This window comes from Hemicordylus capensis, chromosome 1 (assembly GCF_027244095.1).
Source record: "Hemicordylus capensis ecotype Gifberg chromosome 1, rHemCap1.1.pri, whole genome shotgun sequence".
In the NCBI taxonomy this organism is placed as follows: Eukaryota; Metazoa; Chordata; class Lepidosauria; order Squamata; family Cordylidae; genus Hemicordylus; species Hemicordylus capensis.
In genome coordinates this window covers 429,921,697-429,941,694 of record NC_069657.1, presented here as the reverse complement: position 1 = coordinate 429,941,694, position 19,998 = coordinate 429,921,697, and the positions used below count along the sequence as shown (strand labels likewise).

The 19,998-nt window shown below is 45.2% G+C and overlaps 1 protein-coding gene across 1 annotated transcript in view; it reads left to right on the top strand.

The window, feature by feature from the left end:
- The first annotated feature begins 995 nt into the window (after positions 1-995).
- The window catches only part of LOC128352101 (GTP cyclohydrolase 1-like), a 31,747-nt gene continuing 12,744 nt past the window's right edge, over positions 996-19,998 (top strand). The window contains exons 1-3 of the mRNA XM_053312333.1: positions 996-1,949; positions 10,876-10,985; positions 19,012-19,067. Coding sequence (XP_053168308.1) covers positions 1,646-1,949; positions 10,876-10,985; positions 19,012-19,067 — 470 coding nt within the window. The 5' untranslated portion in view covers positions 996-1,645. The remainder of the gene's footprint in view (positions 1,950-10,875; positions 10,986-19,011; positions 19,068-19,998) is intronic.

Sequence of the window (19,998 nt, the reverse complement as noted above, 5' to 3'; positions counted from 1 at the left end):
TGCATACTTAAGCAATTCAGCCAGGAAGACTACACAATCAATCACCAATTATTATTGGTCTACATCCTGTCCAATGTTCTTATTTTTTTCAACTGTTTGGGGAATGAGTTTTGCGCTGGGTGGCATTATCAAGGCAGTGTGTGCATGCACATTCAGAAGGGGACCTTCCTCATTCAACCTGAGCAAGATCTAAAATTAACTGAGTGAATATCAAAAATGTGTGAGCACTCTCACACGGCTTAGAGGGAACACTACTACTTTTGTGCTACTGTAATGCTGTTGCATAATGGCATGTCTGTTCAGGACTAGTGCTTGCAGTAGCAGAAGATGTTGACATGTTGCATGACACATTGTGAACAAGTTGCACAATGCACTGCAGAACAGGTTGCACAATACTTTACACAATGTGTTGTGCAACTAACTCTGCATGTGTCTTGGGGAAGGCCTTCCAGCAGTGCTTGCACAACATTGCAGGGCAATGCAATTTTGCACAGTTCTGCAAACTTCTTAAGTGCATGCAACTTCTCTTTGTGCGTTAGTGCAACATTAGTCTGGATAGCAGCCTCTGATATTGCTCGAGCCAGTGTGTAGGTGTGTATTCATGACTTTTCATAGAAACCAAATAAACTCACCTCCTTCCGCAGAGCAGTACAGCAGCTCCACTGGGAGCTTTTACAGGGAAAGCAGGATGGATGAATTGGTGGATGAACAGTCAGTGGATGAATTGCAGCCATGGCAGATACGCTTGTTGCATTCACACATTAACAAGTTTAACACACCTTAGTACACCTAGAAAAATTAACCCGCGAAGTGTCCCTGAAGCATGAATCTAATCTGGCCTGCAGTGAACACAGAGCAAGCAAAGCTGCAGGCCGGTTGGTCAGTCGGCTGGCAAATTTGGAAAATTCTGGTGGCGGGGACTGGGAGGAAGAAGAGAATTGAAGTGAGGGGGAGATTTTGCCGACAGGGATGTGAGCCGCCCCTGCAAAGGCGGGTGCGAGCATTAGCCACGTGCAGTGTGTCTAAAACTCGTGTCCCAAGCTTGTCTCCTCCGATTACAGGAGTAGGCGTTAGGGGCGCCTGGTGACAAAGGGAGCTTTAGTGAAGCCTGCCCAGCTGACAGCCCCGAGACGTCACCTTCTGACCTAGAAGAGGCAGCTTGCCTGGAGGAACGGAGCGATAAATACCAGGCGGCTTGGCCAGAAGCAGCCGGCGGCCAACCAGAGCAAGAGCGAGCGTGAGAGCCGCGCGAGATCCCAAGCCAGCCAGAGGCCCCCACTCCCTACCACACCGCCGATCAGCAACCTGCTCGCACCTGCAAAAGTTGGCCCAGCTTCCCCTGCAGCAGCAGCAGCCCCGATCCTCCGCGCCAGGCATCCTCTTGGGTGCACCTGTTTGCTCCGTGCGCCGCCCTATGCCCGAGCGGGCCACCCGCGCAAAGACGGCTCCCTCTGCCTCCCCTCTTGGGAAAGTGTTCCTGAAGATCGTCCCGCAGCAGTAGCTGCACAGAGCTCTCGCGCGCGCCCGGTGCGCCTCGGTCCAATTCTCTGCGGGAATCCATTCCAGGCTCTCCCGTCCCTAGGGGGATCCCAGCACCGAGTCGCCGCCCTCGCCCATCGCACCCTTCGCACGTGCTGCTTTTGCCATGTCGCAGCGGCTGGATTTGCAGAGCTTCCAGAACGGGGACGTGCATCCCAGCCGCCTCAAAGGTTTCGGGGAGCTACTGCCCGGCAGCGAGCTGTGGAGGCCCCCGAAGCACGACCCTGCGCCGCTGGAGCAAGAAGGCGGCGAGGAAGCGAGGGACCCCTTGCCCGCTCTCGAGGCCGCCTACGCCTCCATCCTGCAAGGGCTGGGCGAGAACCCCGGCCGGCAAGGGCTCCTGCTCACGCCGCTCAGGGCTGCCAAGGCCATGCAGTTTCTCACCAAAGGCTACCAGGAATGCGTCGGAGGTGAGTCTCCGGATGGCTCCAGTCAGTTGGAGCTGGTTTGTTTATAATAATAATAATAATAATAATAATAATAATAATAATAATAATAATAGGGGAGGGTGGTGGTGGTACGATCCTGTTAAAGTATCACAGCGGGGGGGGGGGGGAACTAAGCGGATGGAGGAGAGGTCTATCCATGGCTACTAGTCTGGTAGCTGCGGGCCACCTCCAGCTTCAGAGGGAAAATGCCTCTCGATACCAGTTGCAGGGAAGCAACAGCAGGAGAGAGGGCATGCCCTCACTTCTTTCCTGTGGGCTTCTCAGAGGCATCTGGTGGGCCACTGTGTGAAGCAGGATGCAGGCCTAGATAGGCGTTGGGCTTGATAAGAACATAAGAAGAGCCCTGCTGGATCAGGCCCAAGGCCCATCTAGTCCAGCATTCTGTTTCACACAGTGGCCCACCAGATGCCACTGGGAGCCCACAGGCAGGAGTTGAGGGCATGCCCTCTCTCCTGCTGCTGCTCCCCTGCGACTGGTACTCAGAGGCATCCTGCCTTTGAGCCTGGAGGTGGCCAATAGCCCTCCAACTAGTAGCCGTTGATAGACCTCTCCTTCATGAAGTTATCCAAGCCCCTCTTATAGCCATCCAGGTTGTTGGCTGTCACCACATCTCGTGGCAGAGAATTCCACAAGTTGATTATGCATTGTGTGAAAATGTACTTCCGTTTGTTCAGGAGGGTTTGTCCAGCAGGGCTGTTCTTATGTTTGGATGCTTAAATAGCCCCACTAAAGATTAGACTAAGCTAAAACTGCCTGTCAGCCCAATCCAATACTTGACCCTCGTCTTGAGCAAAGAGGTATGTTTAAAGTGGTAATTATCTTATATTTAGCAGGGGGAGGGCAACTGTCACTATTGAACCTCAGTTTCCCAGACTGTGGGAAACACCTACATCAGGCAGCAGCGATATAGGAAGATGTTGAAAGGCATCATCTCATATTGCGCGGGTGGAGGCAATGGTAAATCCCTCCTGTATTCTACCAAAGACAACCACAGGGCTCTGTGGGTGCCAGGAGTTGACAATGACTCGAACCACTCTGAGAACATTTTTTTGTTACAAAGTCGTATATAAATATTTGCTATTATAATAATAAAGCAAAACAAGAGACAAAATCTCAGGGTACTATTGATGTGAACATGGTTCGTCCCTGGGTCCACCTCTTAGTCAATCAAACAGACTCAGTGGGAATCATTTTAGAGGCTTTATTGCCACTGCAGTTTAGCAATAGGTAATCGATAGGCTCACGCTCTCAAACCGATTACAGTTTGGTTATAGGTTCATCTTACATTTATACAATCTAATGATGCTGACACCCTAGACACAGTGCACGTGGCAATAAAATGGTGGTCTAAGTATCTAGTACGCATGCGAATGATTCATTGTTCATCTGGTGATTACTCCTTATTTGGTTATATCCTGTTTTCTGGCAGTGGGGACCTTAGCTGTCTTAGCAAGTATCATAGATACATTTTAGCTCGATAGAGATAATGACGCCAATCATGAGAGGCAGTGATGTCCCGGAGCTGGGCTGGGGTTACTTTAAGTTAGAATGAGGTATTCTGGGCAAACAAGGAGTTTCTTTGGTTTTCTAAACACATCACTATGAAACATTTATTTGATCCCAATGTGTTTCAACTGCAAAAGGCTCTCTTCAGGGGCAGCAATGTATAGTGTCAATGTATAGATATAGAGAGGGAGGGGCTTGGTGCGTGACATCAGTGTCATCGACCCTTTAGGGAACAGTGACCACAGCGCCATCAAATTCAGCATACATGCGGGGAGAGAATCACCAAGGATGTCTAACACAGACATTTTGAATTTCAGAAGAGGAAACTTCTCCAAAATGAGGAGTATGGTGAAAAGAAAGCTGAGGGGGGAAATCAGGAGAGTCACTTCGCTCCAGAGTGCATGGAATTTACTCAAAACCACAATACTAGAAGCCCAGTTAGATTGTATACCCAAAAGGAGGAAAGGTTCCACTAAGTCCAGGAGGATGCCAGCATGGCTTAGAGGTACCGTCAAGGAAGCCATAAAAGGTAAGAAGACTTCCTTCCGAAATTGGAAGGCCTGTCCAAACGAAGAGGACAGAAAGGAACACAAACTCTGGCAAAAGAAATGCAAGGTGACAATAAGGGAGGCAAAAAGAGAGTTTGAGAAACATTTAGCCAAAAGTATCAAGGGGAATAACAAAAACTTCTTCAAGTACATCAGAAGCAGGAAACCTGCCAGGGAGGCAGTTGGACCATTAGACAATGAGGGAGTGAAAGGGATTATTAAGCAGGATATGGAGGTTGCAGAGAAGCTGAATGAGTTCTTTGCATCTGTCTTCATGGCAGAGGATACTGAGCATATACCTGTTCCTTAACCAGGCTTTTTAGGGATGGAGGCTAGAGAGCTGAGTCAGATAGAAGTGACAAGGGATGATGTTCTAAACTGTCTGGAAAAACTGAAAGCTAACAAATCATCAGGGCCGGATGGCATCCATCCTAGAGTCCTCAAAGAACTCAAATGTGAAATTGCTGATCTCCTTGCTAAAATATTTAACTTATCCCTGCATTCGTTCTCTGTACCAGAGGACTGGAAAGTAGCAAATGTAACACTGATTTTCAAGAAGGGATCCAGGGGCGATCTGGGAAATTACAGGCCGGTTAGCCTAACGTACGTTCCAGGCAAATTGATGGAAAGCATCCTCAAGGATAAAATTGTAAAGCACCTAGAAGAACAGGCCTTGCTGGGAGTGAGCCAGCATGGCTTCCGCAAAGGTAAATCTTGCCTCACCAACCTTTTGAACTTCTTTGAGAGTGTCAACGAGTGTGTGGATCAAGGTGATCCAGTTGACATAGTCTACACGGACTTCCAAAAAGCTTTTGACAAAGTTCCTCATCAAAGGCTCCTGAGGAAACTTAGCTGTCATGGGATAAGGGGACAAGTACATGTGTGGATTGCTAACTGGTTGAAAGACAGGAAACAGAGGGTAGGTATAAATGGAGAGTTTTCACAATGGAGGGAAGTCAGAAGTAGGGTCCCCCAGGGATCTGTACTGGGACAGGTGCTTTTTAATTTATTCATAAATGATCTAGAAGCAGGGGTAAGCAGCGATGTGGCCAAATTTGCAGATGATACCAAACTCTTCCGGGTAGTGAAATCCCAAACGGATTGTGAGGAGCTCCAAAAGGATCTCTCCAAACTGGGGGAGTGGGCGACAAAATGGCAAATGCGGTTCAGTGTTAGCAAGTGTAAAGTGATGCACATTGGGACGAAAAACCCCAACTTCAAGTATATGCTGATGGGATCCGAGCTGTCGGTGACGGACCAGGAGAGGGATCTTGGGGTTGTGGTTGACAGCTTGTTGAAAGTGTCGACTCAATGTGCAGCAGCTGTGAAAAAGGCAAATTCCATGCTAGGGATCTTTAAAAAGGGGATTGAAAATAAAACGGCTAACATTATAATGCCCTTATACAAAAATATGGTGCGACCACACTTGGAGTACTGTGTACAATTCTGGTCACCACATCTTAAAAAGGACATTGTTGAACTGGAGAAGGTACAGAAGAGGGCAACCAAGATGATAAGGGGCCTAGAGCACCTTTCTTATGAGGCAAGACTACAACACCTGGGGCTTTTTACTTTAGAAAAAAGACGACTGCGGGGAGACATGATAGAGGTCTATAAAATCATGCATGGTGTGGAGAAAGTGGAGAGAGAGAAATTCTTTTCCCTTTCACACAACACTAGAACCAGGGGTCACTCCATGAAACTGATTGCCAGGAAGTCTAGGACCAACAAACGGAAGTACTTTTTCACACAACGCATGATCCACTTGTGGAACTCTCTGCCACAGGATGTGGTGACAGCCAACAACCTGGATGGCTTTAAGAGGAGTCTGAATAACTTTATGGAGGAGAGATCTATCATCGGCTACTAGTTGGAGGGCTATAGGCCACCTCCAGCCTCAACGGCAGAATGCCTCTGAGTACCAGTTGCAGGGGAGTAATGGCAGGTGAGAGGGCATGCCCTCAACTCCTGTCTGTGGCTTCCAGCAGCATCTGGTGGGCCACTGTGCGAAACAGCATGCTGGACTAGATGGGCCTTGGGCCTGATCCAGCAGGGCTGTTCTTATGTTCCAAAGAGAATTCTACAAGTAACAAGTACAAGTACTCAGGGGAGGGCTGGTGGGGGTGGGAGCCCCCCCCCCCCATCGCAGCCGTATCAGCCAGGGGCTGATACCTTTTGACTACCCTCCCGCCCGATCAAGGTTGACTCAGCCCGATCAAGGTTGACTCAGCCTTCCATCCTTCCGAGGTCGGTAAAATGAGTACCCAGAATGTTGGTCTCTTTACAAAATCATTGTAAACCACTTAGAGAGCTCTGGCTATAGAGCGGTATATAAATGTAAGTGCTATTGCTATTGCTATCTATCTTTACAGAAGCCCCCCTGTCCCCCCTTGCCCTTTTCTGGTAAAGGTGAATTCTCACTGGAGTCATCTTTACCAGTACACCTCTGAGCCCTTTCGAACCAGCTTGGTTTGAACCCAAACCGTGTCCAGTTTGATGGTGCACGGGACCGGACTGGGTCAGCTTGAATCTAGTATGGATTCGAGCCAAACTGGCTTTTCTGTTTTGTGCCCTTCCCTAATAGGAAACTATGGGGGAACTCAAAACACCCCATTGTTCCCCTTGGGTGGCTCCGAAGGACACCAAAGTGGGTTGTGTGATAGGGCATAATGGATGTGACCTACCACCCAACCCACTAAAGCAATGGGTAAGTGGGCAATTTTTTTTAACCTTTCCCTAAAAGAGCCAGCATGGTGTAGTGGTTAGAGGATTAGACTAGGACCAGGAAGACTCATGTTCGAATCCCCATTCAACCATGAAACTCACTGGGTGACTCTGGGCCAGTCATGTATATCTCAGCCTAACCTACCTTACAGGGTTGTTGTGATGATACAAATAACCATGTACTGAGCTCCTCGTAGGAAGAGCGAGATATAAGTGTAAAATAAAAATAAAACCCTATAAGATCCTATGGAGGTTTTGGGGAAAGGTTAAACATTTGTTAAAAATAGCCTGCTTGCCCATTTCTTTTGTGGGGTAGGTTGTAGGTAGCACCCATCATGCCCTACCAGACAACCCACTTTGGTGTCCCTGGGAGCTACCCTTGGGGAACAAAGGCATATTTCGAGTTTCTCCATTGTTCCCTATGGCCGAAACACTCAAAGCAAGCATTTTGAGTTTTGTTCTGTTGAAACAACTGGCTTGACTGCTGCTTTGATGAAATGCTTGGGCCATTTGCGTTTTATTTAAGAGTTCGAAACAAAATGCAAAATCCATTCTGTATACATCCCTAATCTGCTTTACAAATTTTAAAAAGTTCTTGGTTTGGTAATCCAAGCACGGATCTCCCATGTCACAAGTAGTTTGAACCAGAAATGCCTTCTGTTGTCTGTGGCAAGGAAGGCTATTCATATTTTATTTTATTTTATTTATCAAATTTGTACACCACCCCAAACATTCGTCTCTGGGCGGTTAACAATAGCATAAAACAAGTTAAAAACATATACAAAAAACTTAAAATAATTTAAAAATTTAAAAATAAACCAGAGATTAAAACCTAAACAATTTAGGAAGCTATAAATAAATAGCTAAATATGTGTTCTTTGCTATGACTGGAAGTATCTCCTCCTTGAAACCTCCATCATTACAGACACTTTGGAAACTGCCAAGGAAAGGGTGCTATACAAATCCATAACATAAAGAAAAATAGAATAAATATTGCCTCCTATATACAGTCTGACTTGCATTTTGCTAAGATGGTAGCTATGGTTATGAGATAAACCTCTGTGTATTGACTATTAGGTGTAAAACTGTCCAGTTTTTTTTAATGTATTCAGGATGTCTGCTTGGGCTGTACATGTGCTACATGTCAGTGTTCAAGGTGGCTTGGCGTTAATATATGGTGGAAGAGCAGGTTGTGCCAGACAAAAAGAAGATCATTTAAAAATCAAATGTAGAGTCCAGCCTTCATGGTATAGTGTAGAATTTCCTTTTTCAAACAAGTGTACCACTTCTGCTGCAGACCTTCAGCTCAGGCACCCCCTTGGAGATTTTGTGTACACGTGCACAAATTTAAATTGGCTGTTAGGTGGATTGGCTGTTGGAGTGACAGCCAATCCACCTTTTCACTCAAATAAAAGAACACAGCCACAATCAATATAATTATCTGCTTGTAACAAGGGAGTTACTAAAGGTCCCCCGCCCAACCAAGATTACCCTCCATCCACCCACAACCAAAGACTACTAATTTTATGAACATTTCCATACCCCTTTTCAACACATGTTTAGCCCAGACTTAAAGTAAAGTCTGAGCTAAACATCCCATCAAAGCATACCATCATTAACCCTCTGCTGTGTTCACGCTTAGAGAACTAAGGGGCAAGAACTGATTCAGAATGAATGAATCGAGAATAAAACGATGTGAGTTTGTTTACTCAGTGCCCAGAAGGTCAGTTTTAGTTATACTGGAAGATAATTTGTTGCCCACTCCCTGATTTCAGCATGCGTATCCCGACTTGTGTTTATATTTACTCCCGAAAGCCGGTGTGAAAGCATATTGGTCTTGGACCTAGGTTTAAAGCCTTTTTTCAGCTATGAATCATTGAATGATTTTGGATGTCACTCCCACCACCCAGCCTTTTTTTTCTGTCTGAAAATGGAAATAGTGACAGCTGCATCAAATGTTCCCTTGTTTCATTTTTTGAAGTGAAAGATTGGCTGAGCTGAAATGATTGCAACCCCTCCTAACAACAGTTTATCTTTATTTATTCCCATTCTCTCTCTGCTTCTGCTTCAGTACCATTTCCCTCCTGAATATTCTTCCTAGAAATAGTCTCATGGGGTATCCCAGTCAGAGATTACATGTGGAATGTGACAACTTCATAGTGCTATGTAGTGATCAAATTTGGCTGCAGAACAATGTCATTGAGGGCCAATAAATAGAGGTATGCAATAGAACCGGTTCTGCACATCCCTACCAATAAAGCCAACCAAGGGTGAGAGCAATGCTTCCTAGATCAGCGTTGTCCTCAATCTGAATGGACAGCTCCGAACTTTCACTTTTAGTCCCCCCGCCCTCACCATCAAAAGGGAAGGTGCTTTACTGGTGCCAAAAGTGCCCATGAAAACCACTTCCCATTTTTCGCCTTGATCTAGAAATAACAGTGGCTTGATGAATTAAGATGAGAAAAGGCTTTGCAAATTGAAATGGTATATCTGTATATGTAAGGAAGGGACTGTCTCTCCCCAAAGTTCCCTGAATACCTAGAATTTGAAATGGCTGTGATTTGAATTTAACTCCTATTCATTATTAGATTTCCCACACTTTATTGTATCAGACTTCTTGGAGGCTTTCTTCACCTGGCTTTTTCACCTTTCTTCCATCTTCTTCCTGGTGGCCATTTGGAACACAGATGCTGTGAAGAGCAGAGTTATAACTCCTTTCTGACATTTTCTCTCATTGTATATAGCTCAGTAGAATCTGCATTGGGTCAGTCAAAATAGCATATTCCACTACATTTTTAGCATATCTTATGATATCTGCCCCAAAATTTACATCCTGGGACAAGCCGACCAACAATGAAAGTACGAAATAAATCCACCCCCCCGCCACACACCCCTCAGTTCTTTTCCAGTGTCTGGGATATTTCTTGGACATATGACTGGGGCACAAATACCAATGTGCCAAAAATTTTAAGGATATCTTAGAAGTGTTAAGTATTTGTAAATGTAGAATATCAACACTTGCAATTCAGCAGGTCCCAAATGATGAGAGTTTTACCACATACCTCACTGGTAACAGGATCAGACTTTTGCATGAAAGAAACATGATAAGATGTTAAAGGGCTGGGCTCTAAGCCTGCAGTTTACTTCTTATTGCTAATACACAATGCAAACTATTTTTCAGTGTCTATCAAGAAAGTCTTGAATTATCAGTTTTCACCCTTGACCATCTCTTCATCAGTGAAAAGTCTACAGAATCCTGATTAACTATAAAACTCAAAAACGTGCACATTCTCCGCAGTAAAAGTTGACCCAGCAAGTTGTGTCTCATTATTTATTTTATATATCTTTATTCTTTACAATCAGTGCTCTAATAACACAGCAAATATAAATTCTTCTGACAGTTTCACTCCAGAATCTCATTAATCGCTACTTATATTCAGTTTCTTTTTTTCTTTACTTTGCTGCTGCCCAGAAGCATATTGCTTAGAAATACTGTTAAAACCATTATCTTGTACCCGGGATGCCTGGATTATTTCTATGATGCATTCATTCATTACCAGCTGGGAACTGTTTTTATTTTAATTAATTAATTAATTAATTAATTAATTAATTTTAATATGAGAGAACAGGGTTTATAGATCAGTAGAAGTTGAAAACTGACATATGTAATATGTTCCAAATCCATATGCACCTTTCGATATATAAACACAATCCTTGTTTCAAAGCGTAGAGTTTGAGGTGGAATGTGGCTGAGGAACATGAAATGGGAGAGAGCACAATGAAATGCTCACTCGATGGCACAACTTTCCTTTTCCCCTTTAAGACTAGAATAGTCCCCTTCCCTAAACCAGGACTGGAAAATCCGCAAGCATTTTGCCAGGCTCTTAAAGATGTGACATTGGAACCTAGAAATTTAGATATTTTTGCAGCTCCCTACAGGGCTTGGCTTCTAGGAATTTGAAATGTTTTTCCAAGCCTGCCCCAACTTTTTTTTAACTTAATCTCGGCTAAAGATCTCCTGTCTGTTAATACTTATGCTGTGTTTTAGATGGGAAAGGTTCATTATTTCCCCTTCATTTTCCTGAGTGGCTTCCATTTTGTCTTTTCAGACATACTCAATGATGCAGTTTTCGATGAGGACCATGATGAGATGGTGATCGTGAAAGACATTGATATGTTTTCCCTTTGTGAACATCACTTGGTACCTTTCTTTGGCAAGGTATTGTTCTCCTGAGATATCTTAATATCTCATTGCTATCTAAGGTAGCAGTGGCCAGTCTCTTCAGACATGTGGGAGAATGGGACTGGATATTCCTCAGCCAAGTTGCTTTAGACTTGAGAGCTTCTCTGTGAAACCATGACATAATTACCCAGCCCCAAGATCTTGGCCTAGAGACTGATGAGCTTCTTCACCCCTGGCTAGTAGACTTCCTTCCCATTGGGCAATGGTAGATTGTCCCAGAGGTGTCTGCACCATGCCCCGGAGGAGAGGAGTGCTCACTGGCCAAAGAAGAAATATTGCATGGCTGTTACCCATGATGCACTGTTTTGGACCAGTTTGCTCTCTCCTTCAAGAATTCTAAGATTTCTTTATGTTTCAGAGTTTTTTGGATAACAACAACTTTTGCAGGCTGGACTTCAGTTAGCTGAAATCCATCATGCAAACTTGGACTGTAGTAAGCTATGAACTTAGCAACAGAAGTGAAGAAGTATCCCCACCCCACCCTGCCAACCCCTGCAGTTAGATTTGACATCTTGGTTTCAATCAGGGTGGGACCAGGATCCAAGAGCATCCCCATAAGAAGATAAGAACAGCCCTGCTGGATCAGGCCCAAGGCCCATCTAGTCCAGCATCCTGTTTCACACAATGCCCACCAGATGCCGCTGGAAGACTACAGGCAGGAGTTGAGGGCATGCCCTCTCTCCTGCTATTACTCCCCTGCACCTGGAACTCAGAGGCATCCTGCCTTTGAGGCTGGAGGTGGCCTATAGCCCTCTGACTAGTAGCCGTTGATAGACCTCTCATAAGAACATAAGAACAGCCCTGCTGGATCAGGCCCAAGGCCCATCCAGTCCAGCATCCTGTTTCACACAATGGCCCGCCAGATGCCGCTGGAAGCCTACAGGCAGGAGTTGAGGGCATGCCCTCTCTCCTGCCATTACTCCCCTGCAACTGGTACTCAGAGGCATTCTGCCGTTGAGGCTGGAGGTGGCCTATAGCCCTCCAGCTAGTAGCCGATGATAGACCTCTCCTCCATAAAGTTATTCAGACTCCTCTTAAAGCCATCCAGGTTGCTGGCTGTCACCACATCTCGTGGCAGAGAATCCCAGATGTTGATTATGCGTTGTATGAAAAAGTACTTCCATTTGTTGGTCCTAGATTTCCTGGCAATCAATTTCATGGGATGACCCCTGGTTCTAGTGTTATGTGAGAGGGAGAACAATTTCTCTCTATCCACTTTCTCCACACTATGCATGATTTTATAAATCTCTATCATGTTTCCCAACAGTCGTCTTTTTTCTAAACTAAAAAGCCCCAGGTGTCGTAGCCTTGCCTCATAAGAAAGGTGCTCTAGGCCCCGATCATCTTGGTTGCCCTCTTCTTCACCTTTTCCAGTTCTACAATGTCCTTTTTTAGATGTGGTGACCAGAATTGTGCGCAGTTCTGCAGGTATGGCCGCATCATCATTTTGTATAAGGGCATTATAATATTAGCAGTTTTATTTTCAGTCCCCTTCCTAATGATCCCTAGCATGGAACTGGCCTTTTTCACAGCTGCCGCACATTGAGTCGACACTGTTCAGCTTTGGGGAGGAGGAATTCTCCAAAGTGCCCTTTCTACTCTCTCACAGTGGATTATAGGTGCGGGCGTTGCCTCAGAGTTGGGGAAGGAAGGAAGTTTGTTCACTCCCTGCCTTCCCCTATCAGTGGGAACCAAAAGCCTGAGCCCCTCTCCGGGAGATTGTCAGGCCCACAAACCCCTTCCCGACTGATCTGCTCATTCTCAGCAGCCTCTGCCTTAAATAAATCCCTGCATCTCAGACACTCCACCCTCCACCCTGCTTTTGGCCGGCTCCGTCTTCCCTGGCCAGGCACATGTCCTGGGCACCCAATCCCTGGCTTCCACAGGGGGCTCATTCCCCAACTGTCGTAAATCTGCTAGTTCGGCTAACCCAACAGGATTTACAACCCCCTTCAGTACTCCGCCTGTGAGTTAACAGAAAGTAGCAGCGAAGCTACATGAAGGAAAATAAAAGGCTCACAAAGAAAATAGTAAATGAATTAAGTCCCCTGAACTGAACTAGGTACCCCCCTCTAACAATAAATGAGTAATAACTGAAAAGAAAACACAGAGCAAGGATTGAAAAAAGAATGAAGGACACCAGAACAAGGAATTAACGGAACAAAGTAGGAAAGCACAAACAAGGGCAAACTGGAACTCGGAAAAGTTGGGAATTCAAAATAGCACATGGTCTGCAGTCAGCGAAAGTTGCTAACAGCATCTGAGCAATTGACAGACTGCTAAATATATATGGCTCAAGAGAACCAGCAGCCAATCAGGCTTCCCTGAGTCAGCACTTCTGCTTCCTCTCTTGTGATCTCCTGCGCCTGCGTGACTGCCACTGAGCTTCCCTCTTGAGACATCTTCTCAAGACAGGTGAAATCCCAGCTGCTGCCTCCTCATCAGAAATCATGTCTGGCAGCTGTTCCGAATCCTCAGCTCCAGAGTCTGGTCTCCCTGCCAAATCTTGTTGCTGTGCCTCTGAGCCCTCACTAGCAGGCAAATCCTCCCATTCCTGCTCTGACTCTTCTGAGTCAGAAGTCTGAGTCATGACACCAACTCCACCCCCTGCCTTATCATTCCTCCAGCTGCTTGTAGCTGTGGGGCTACTTTCCTGGCTAGTCCCTCTCCACCAATCTGCTGCCTCTTGGACGACTCCTGCCCATCCTCCAGCAGCTGTGGCAGGTCTCTCTGAATCCTCTCTGGCTTCTGAGAGGTAATTGCTGGGGCTGTTCTGGCATCTGGAGCCCCCGGCTTCTCTCGGCACTCTACCGGCTGGCTGGGCACACCTCTCTGTCTCAGGGAGGAGGGGAGGAAACCCCGACAGATGATTTTAACAAGCTGTCCAACACGACCACAAGATCCCTCTCCTGGTCAGTTCAGCTCAGATCCCATCAACATATTGGGATTTTTCATTGGGGTTTTTTGTCCCAATGTGCATCACTTTACACTTGCCAACATTGAACTGCATTTGCCATTTTGTCGCTCACTCACCCAGTTTGGAGAGATCCTTTTAGAGCTCCTCACAATCCATTTTGGATTTCACTACCCGGAAGAGTTTGGTATCATCTGCAAATTTTTGTCTTAATGAGTGTTTTATTTTGTTTTTATTTTGTTGTAAACCGCCCAGAGACTAAGTTTTGGGTGGTATAAAAATGTAATAATAATAATAATAATAATAATAATAATAATAATAATAAATTTGACCATCTCACTGCTTACCGCTACTTCTAGATCATTTATGAATAAATTAAAAAGCACCAGTCCCAGTACAGATCCCTGGGGGACCCCACTTCTTATTTCCCTCCATTGTGAAAACTCTCCATTTATCCTTACCCTCTGTTTCCTGTCCTTCAACCAGTTAGCAATCCACACATGTACTATTCGTATTTGTATTGGTTTATTTCACATACACACATGTACTTGTCCTTTTATCCCATGACTGCTAAGTTTTCTCAAGAGTCTTTGAAGAGGAACTTTGCTGAAAGTTTTTTAGAAGTCCAGGTATACTATGTCAACTGGATCACCTTGATCCACACACTTGTTGACACTCTCAAAGAACTCCAAAAGCTTGGTCAGGCAAGATTTACCTTTGCAGAAGCCATGCTGGTTCTCTCCCAGCAGGGCCTGTTCTTCTATGTGCTTTACAATTTTATCCTTGAGGATGTTTTCCATTAATTTGACTGGAACGGATATTAAGCTAACTGGCCTGTTATTTCCTAGATCGCCCCTGGACCCCTTTTTGAAAATAGGTGTTACATTTGCTACTTTCTAGTCCTCCAATACGGAGCCTGATTGCAGGGATAAGTTGTATATTTTAGCAAGGAGGTCGGCAAATTCACCTTTGAGTTCTTTGAGGACTCTAGGATGGATGCCATCTGGCTCTGGCGATATGCTAGTTTTCAATTTTTCCAGACAGTTTAGAACATCATCTCTTGTCATTTCTATCTGACTCAGTTCTTTAGCCTCCATCCCCAAAAAGCCTGTTTCAGGAACAGGTATATGCTCAGTATCCTCTGCCGTGAAGACAGATGCAAATAACTCATTTAGCTTCTCCGCAACCTCCATATCAATAATCCCTTTCACTCCCTCATTGTCTAATGGTCCAACCACCTCCCTGGCAGGTTTCCTGCATCTGATGTATTTTTTGTTATTGCCCTTGATGCTTTTAGCTAAATGTTCCTCTAACTGTCTTCTCGCCCTCCTTATTGTCACCTTGCATTTCTTTTGCCATAATTTGTGTTCCTTTCTGTTTTCATTTGGAAAGGCCAGTTTCGGAAGGAAGTCTGCTTCCCTTTTATGGCTTCCTTGACTTTACCTGTTAGCCATGATGGCATCCTCCTGGACTTAGTGGTACCTTTCCTCCTTTTGGGTATACAATCTAACCGGCTTCTAGTATTGTGGTTTTGAGTAAACACCATGCATTCTGGAGCGAAGTGACTCTCCTGATTTCCCCTTTCTTTTTACTCTTTGACCAGCTGGCACAGACTTCTGTCTGCAGTTTATGTGTTTCCGCTCTGTCCCCTTCTGTTTTATCAGAATCCTTTACACCCTCGCACTTTAAAGGGTGGCATTTGCCAAACCAGATACTGCTCAGCTCTGGTCAGCTGTTCCCCAGGCATCACTGCCCCTGGTGGTGCAGTGGTAAAACTGCCGCCCTGTAACCAGAAGGTTACAAGTTCTATCCTGACCAGGGGCTCAAGGTTGACTCAGCCTTCCATCCTTCCGAGGTCGGTAAAATGAGTACCCAGAATGTTGGGGGCAATATGCTAAATCATTGTAAACCGCTTAGAGAGCTCCGGCTATAGAGCGGTATATAAATGTAAGTGCTATTGCTATTGCTATCATTTTAAAAGCTGCTCTGCAACTTTTTTTATTTTAAGCGCCAGCAGTTTGGTTCCATTTGGTTAAATTGCAGCCCGTCTCTTTTGTACAGGCCTTGCTTGCCCCAAAATGTATCCCAGTGCCTAATAAATCTAAACCCCTCCTCCTGGCACCAATGTCTCATCCACACATTGAAACCCCTTAGCTCTGCCTGTCTCACTGTACCTGTGCATGGAACAGGTAACATATCTGAGAATGCTAACTTGGGTGTTCTGGACTTCAATATGCTACCTATCAGCCTAAATTTGGCTTCCAGGACCTCTCGATATTTCTACACATTGTTGGTGCTGACGTGCACCACAACAGCTGTCTCCTCCCCAGCACTGCCTAACAGTCGCTGTGTGATGTCCGCAACCTTCGCACAAGGCAGGCAAGTCACCGTGCGGTCAGTACGTGGGTCACAAACCCATCTCTCTGTACCTCTAATGATCAAATCACTCACTACAAGGAGGCCCCCAGTCCCTGGAGGCGTATCCCCCGTGAGAGAGGATATGGGCTCGTCATCCACGGAAGGGGCCCCTTCTAAAGGAGCATTTCCCTCAGACCGATGTCCTCCTTGCTTGAGACCTCCATTCTCCCTGACAGCAGAGAAGCTACCAGCCCTGGAGTGGGATGCCTCTATCATGCCGCTGAAGGTCGCGGCCGCATGCCTCTCTGTCTCTCTGAGCTTCTCCAGATCCGCCACCTTGGTCTCGAGGGAACAAATTTGTTTCCTGAGAGCCAGGTGCTCTTTGCACCAAGCACACATCTATGGCTTCTGCCCATGGAGCAAATAGTCATACATGTGACACTCTGTGCAATGCACTGGGAAGTGCCCCCTCCCCTGCTGGCTTTCTGTTTTCATAACTGGTTTTGTTGGCAGTTTACAGTATTTAGAGATAGTTTATTAGAAAGATAGGTCTCAGCTGTATTGATCAACTATTTAACTGTCCAAACTGTCTTTCTCAAGAATATGAGGGAGAGATTAGTACTTACTGTATATGAGGGAGGGATTAGAATATGAGGAATGGATCAGTACTTACGAAAGAGGGATTTGTACTTACCTTTTTTTCTCCACTGGTCTCCTTGTGATCACGGGAACCAGTGGTCCCTCTAATTTTTCTCATCTCTGTCCGGAATGAGTTTTGTTCTGGGCGGCATTATCAAAGCAGCATGGGGCCTTCCTGATTCAACCTGTGTGGGATCTAAAACTAACTGAGCGGGCATCAAAAAATGTGTGAGTGCATGCACATCCGCATGCCTTAGAGGGAACAGTGATGAGGACTTGTTTCAGGCTCTCCCGCACACTTCCTGCTAAACTCCTGCAAAATTCCAGTGCCCTGTTTGCTATCCCTGTTTGCTATGCTCTTGGGCCTTCACCTCTTATATAGAGAGTAGGCTTCAAGGAATGTGGGGCCTCCCACTGCCCTAGCTGACTCCACCCCCTCCAGGCAGGGAGAAAGAACAACTGAATGCCACGTGGCCCCTAATGCTAGCCCTGGCAAATGCTAGCCCTAGCAAATAACAAACACAGAGACTAGGACTTCTCCCTTAAAGAGAAACCAGCCCCTCAAAATCTCCCCTCCTCCTAGTTAGTTTGAAGGGCGGCGGGGAGGCTTGATGTTGTTCTGTTTACAAAAGCTTGCTCACCTCCTGAAGCTGCTTCTGCTCTTCCCAGAGTAGGCTTCAAACTGAGACACAGGAATGTCCAAACTACATACCCATTCTTTCTGGGGGAGTGTAATCTTAGCAGATTGGACAGGCTGATGTGACCCAAGACACTTGGGTCTTGGGCCACATGGGCACTTCAGTTTTGAAACCACTGCAAATTCATACATCATTTTGGAATAGGTATGAGTTGTGTGAGATTTCAGAACTGTAGTTTTCAGCTGCTAGGAGGATGACATGATTCTTAACAATATAGTTCCTTCTAAAACACAGTGTTGCATTGTCCTAATTCACTCTTTTTGCTGCTTTCTACAAGTCTGTTCAGCAAATAAGGACTCTTGTGGCACTTTAAAAACTAATGCATTTTATTTATTTATTTATTTATTTATTTATTTATTTAGTTTCTGTACCACCCTATCTATCAGCTTTGGACAGTTCACAACAAAAAAACCAAAGGCATAGTCAATTTAAAATGGAACAATCAAACCCCCAAACAATATAAAACAGTTAATTCAAAAACAGTTTAAAAACCCTGGAAGGCCAGACCAAAGAAGTAAGTCTTAAGGGCTATTTTGAAGGCCAGTAATGTTGCTGAGTCATGAATTTCTGCAGGGAGCACATTCCACTTCCTAGGAGCAGCTGCAGGGAAGGCCCAAATCTGAGTTGCCACCAGACATACCAGTGGCAGCTGGAGGCAGATCTCTCCAGATGACCTTAATATGCAGTAGGGATCATGCCGAAGAAGGTGATCAGAACATAGGAAGTTGCCATATACGGAGTCAGACCATAGGTCCATCTAGCTCAGTATTGTCTACAGACTTGCAGTGGCTTCTCCAAGGTTGCAGGCAGGAATCTGTCTCTGTCCTATCTTGGAGATGCCAGGGAGGGTACTTGCGTTTGCTCTTCTCAGAGTGGCTCCATCCCCTAAGGGGAATATCTTACAGTGCTCACACATCAAGTCTGGCATTCTTATGCAACCAGGGAAGACCCTACTACCACAAGACCAGCTCTCCTCTCTAAGGTAACCCAGATTTTGGGATAGTAAAATAAGCAAAGTTGTTGCTTATGCTGATGATATTTGTCTTATCTTGATTTCTTGGTCTTTCATAAGCAGAACTTGTGGCTCAATAATCCAAAGGTTTTTCTCTGCACATCAGGATACACTGGTCAGTTCCACTGTTGTTTGCATAGTGAGCAAAATGCACAGTTTGCTCACTATGCAAACTGTGCTACCAGAAATATCACAATATTGCCTCAAATGCAGCATAACTTAATTTGTTGGAGTATTTTGAATCTACAAGTTTATCTGTGAGATGGTGAAAAGCCCAGAGGAAAATCTGTCTTCACATCATGACTGGAAAAATTGTGCTATGTTGAGACAGAGTGAATCCAATCTGTATTAATTATTCTGCATCTTCTTTTTAATTTTCAGGTACACATTGGATACTTACCAAGGAAGAAAGTGGTCGGTTTAAGCAAACTGGCAAGGTTCTTATCATTAATCTTAAGTTCTTGTGTTCATAAATTCATTATATTGAATTTGCTGCCATGAGATGTGGCTGGCCACTAGTGCAGATAGCTTTAAAAGGGGATTAGACAAATTCATGGAGGTCTGACAGTGTCTGTTACTCTCGATTATGAAATGCTTCAGGGGCAGCAGTGGATGAGATACTCAGCCTGTGACTTTTCCAGAGGTGTCTGGCTGGCCATTCTGGTGGGGAAAGGATGGTGGACTAGATAATCCTTTAGCTTTATCCTCTAGGAATCTTTTTATGAAGCTTACTGTACTTACATATAACTCTGGACCAGTGGTCCCTCTAATTTTTTCCATCTCTGTGCGGAATGAGTTTTGTTCTGGGTGGGAGTATCAAGGCTGTGCGTGCGCACCTGCATTCAGAGTGGGGCCTTCCTGATTCAACCTGAGCGGGATCTAAAATTAAGTGAGCGGACACCCGGAAACTTGTGAGCGCACACACGTGCACACGCCTTAGAGGGAACAGTGCTCTGAACACATGTTTATTCATAAAACCAGACATTAGATTTCCTATTGGGATATAACCCTGTATTTTCTCTGGGTTGTTAAATAGGAAGCTGTCTTACTCCAAGCCAGACCATTGCTCTGGCTCACCAGGGGTCATCCCATGAAACTGATTGCCAAGAAATTTAGACCAACGAAAGGAAGTACTTCTTCACACAACGCATAATTAACTTATGGAATTCTCTGCCACAAGATGTGGTGACAGCCAACCGCCTGGATGGCTTTTTTTTACTGTTCCTATGTATTTAAATGGTAACCTGTTGCATAGAAATTCTGTCTGGTGAGGTTCTTCCTCTTTTTGTCAGAAAAGCTCACCTGCTAAAAATCTGTAAATAGTATAGGAGCAGAGCTAGTGAAAGGACGGATTGGTCGGGGGTGGGG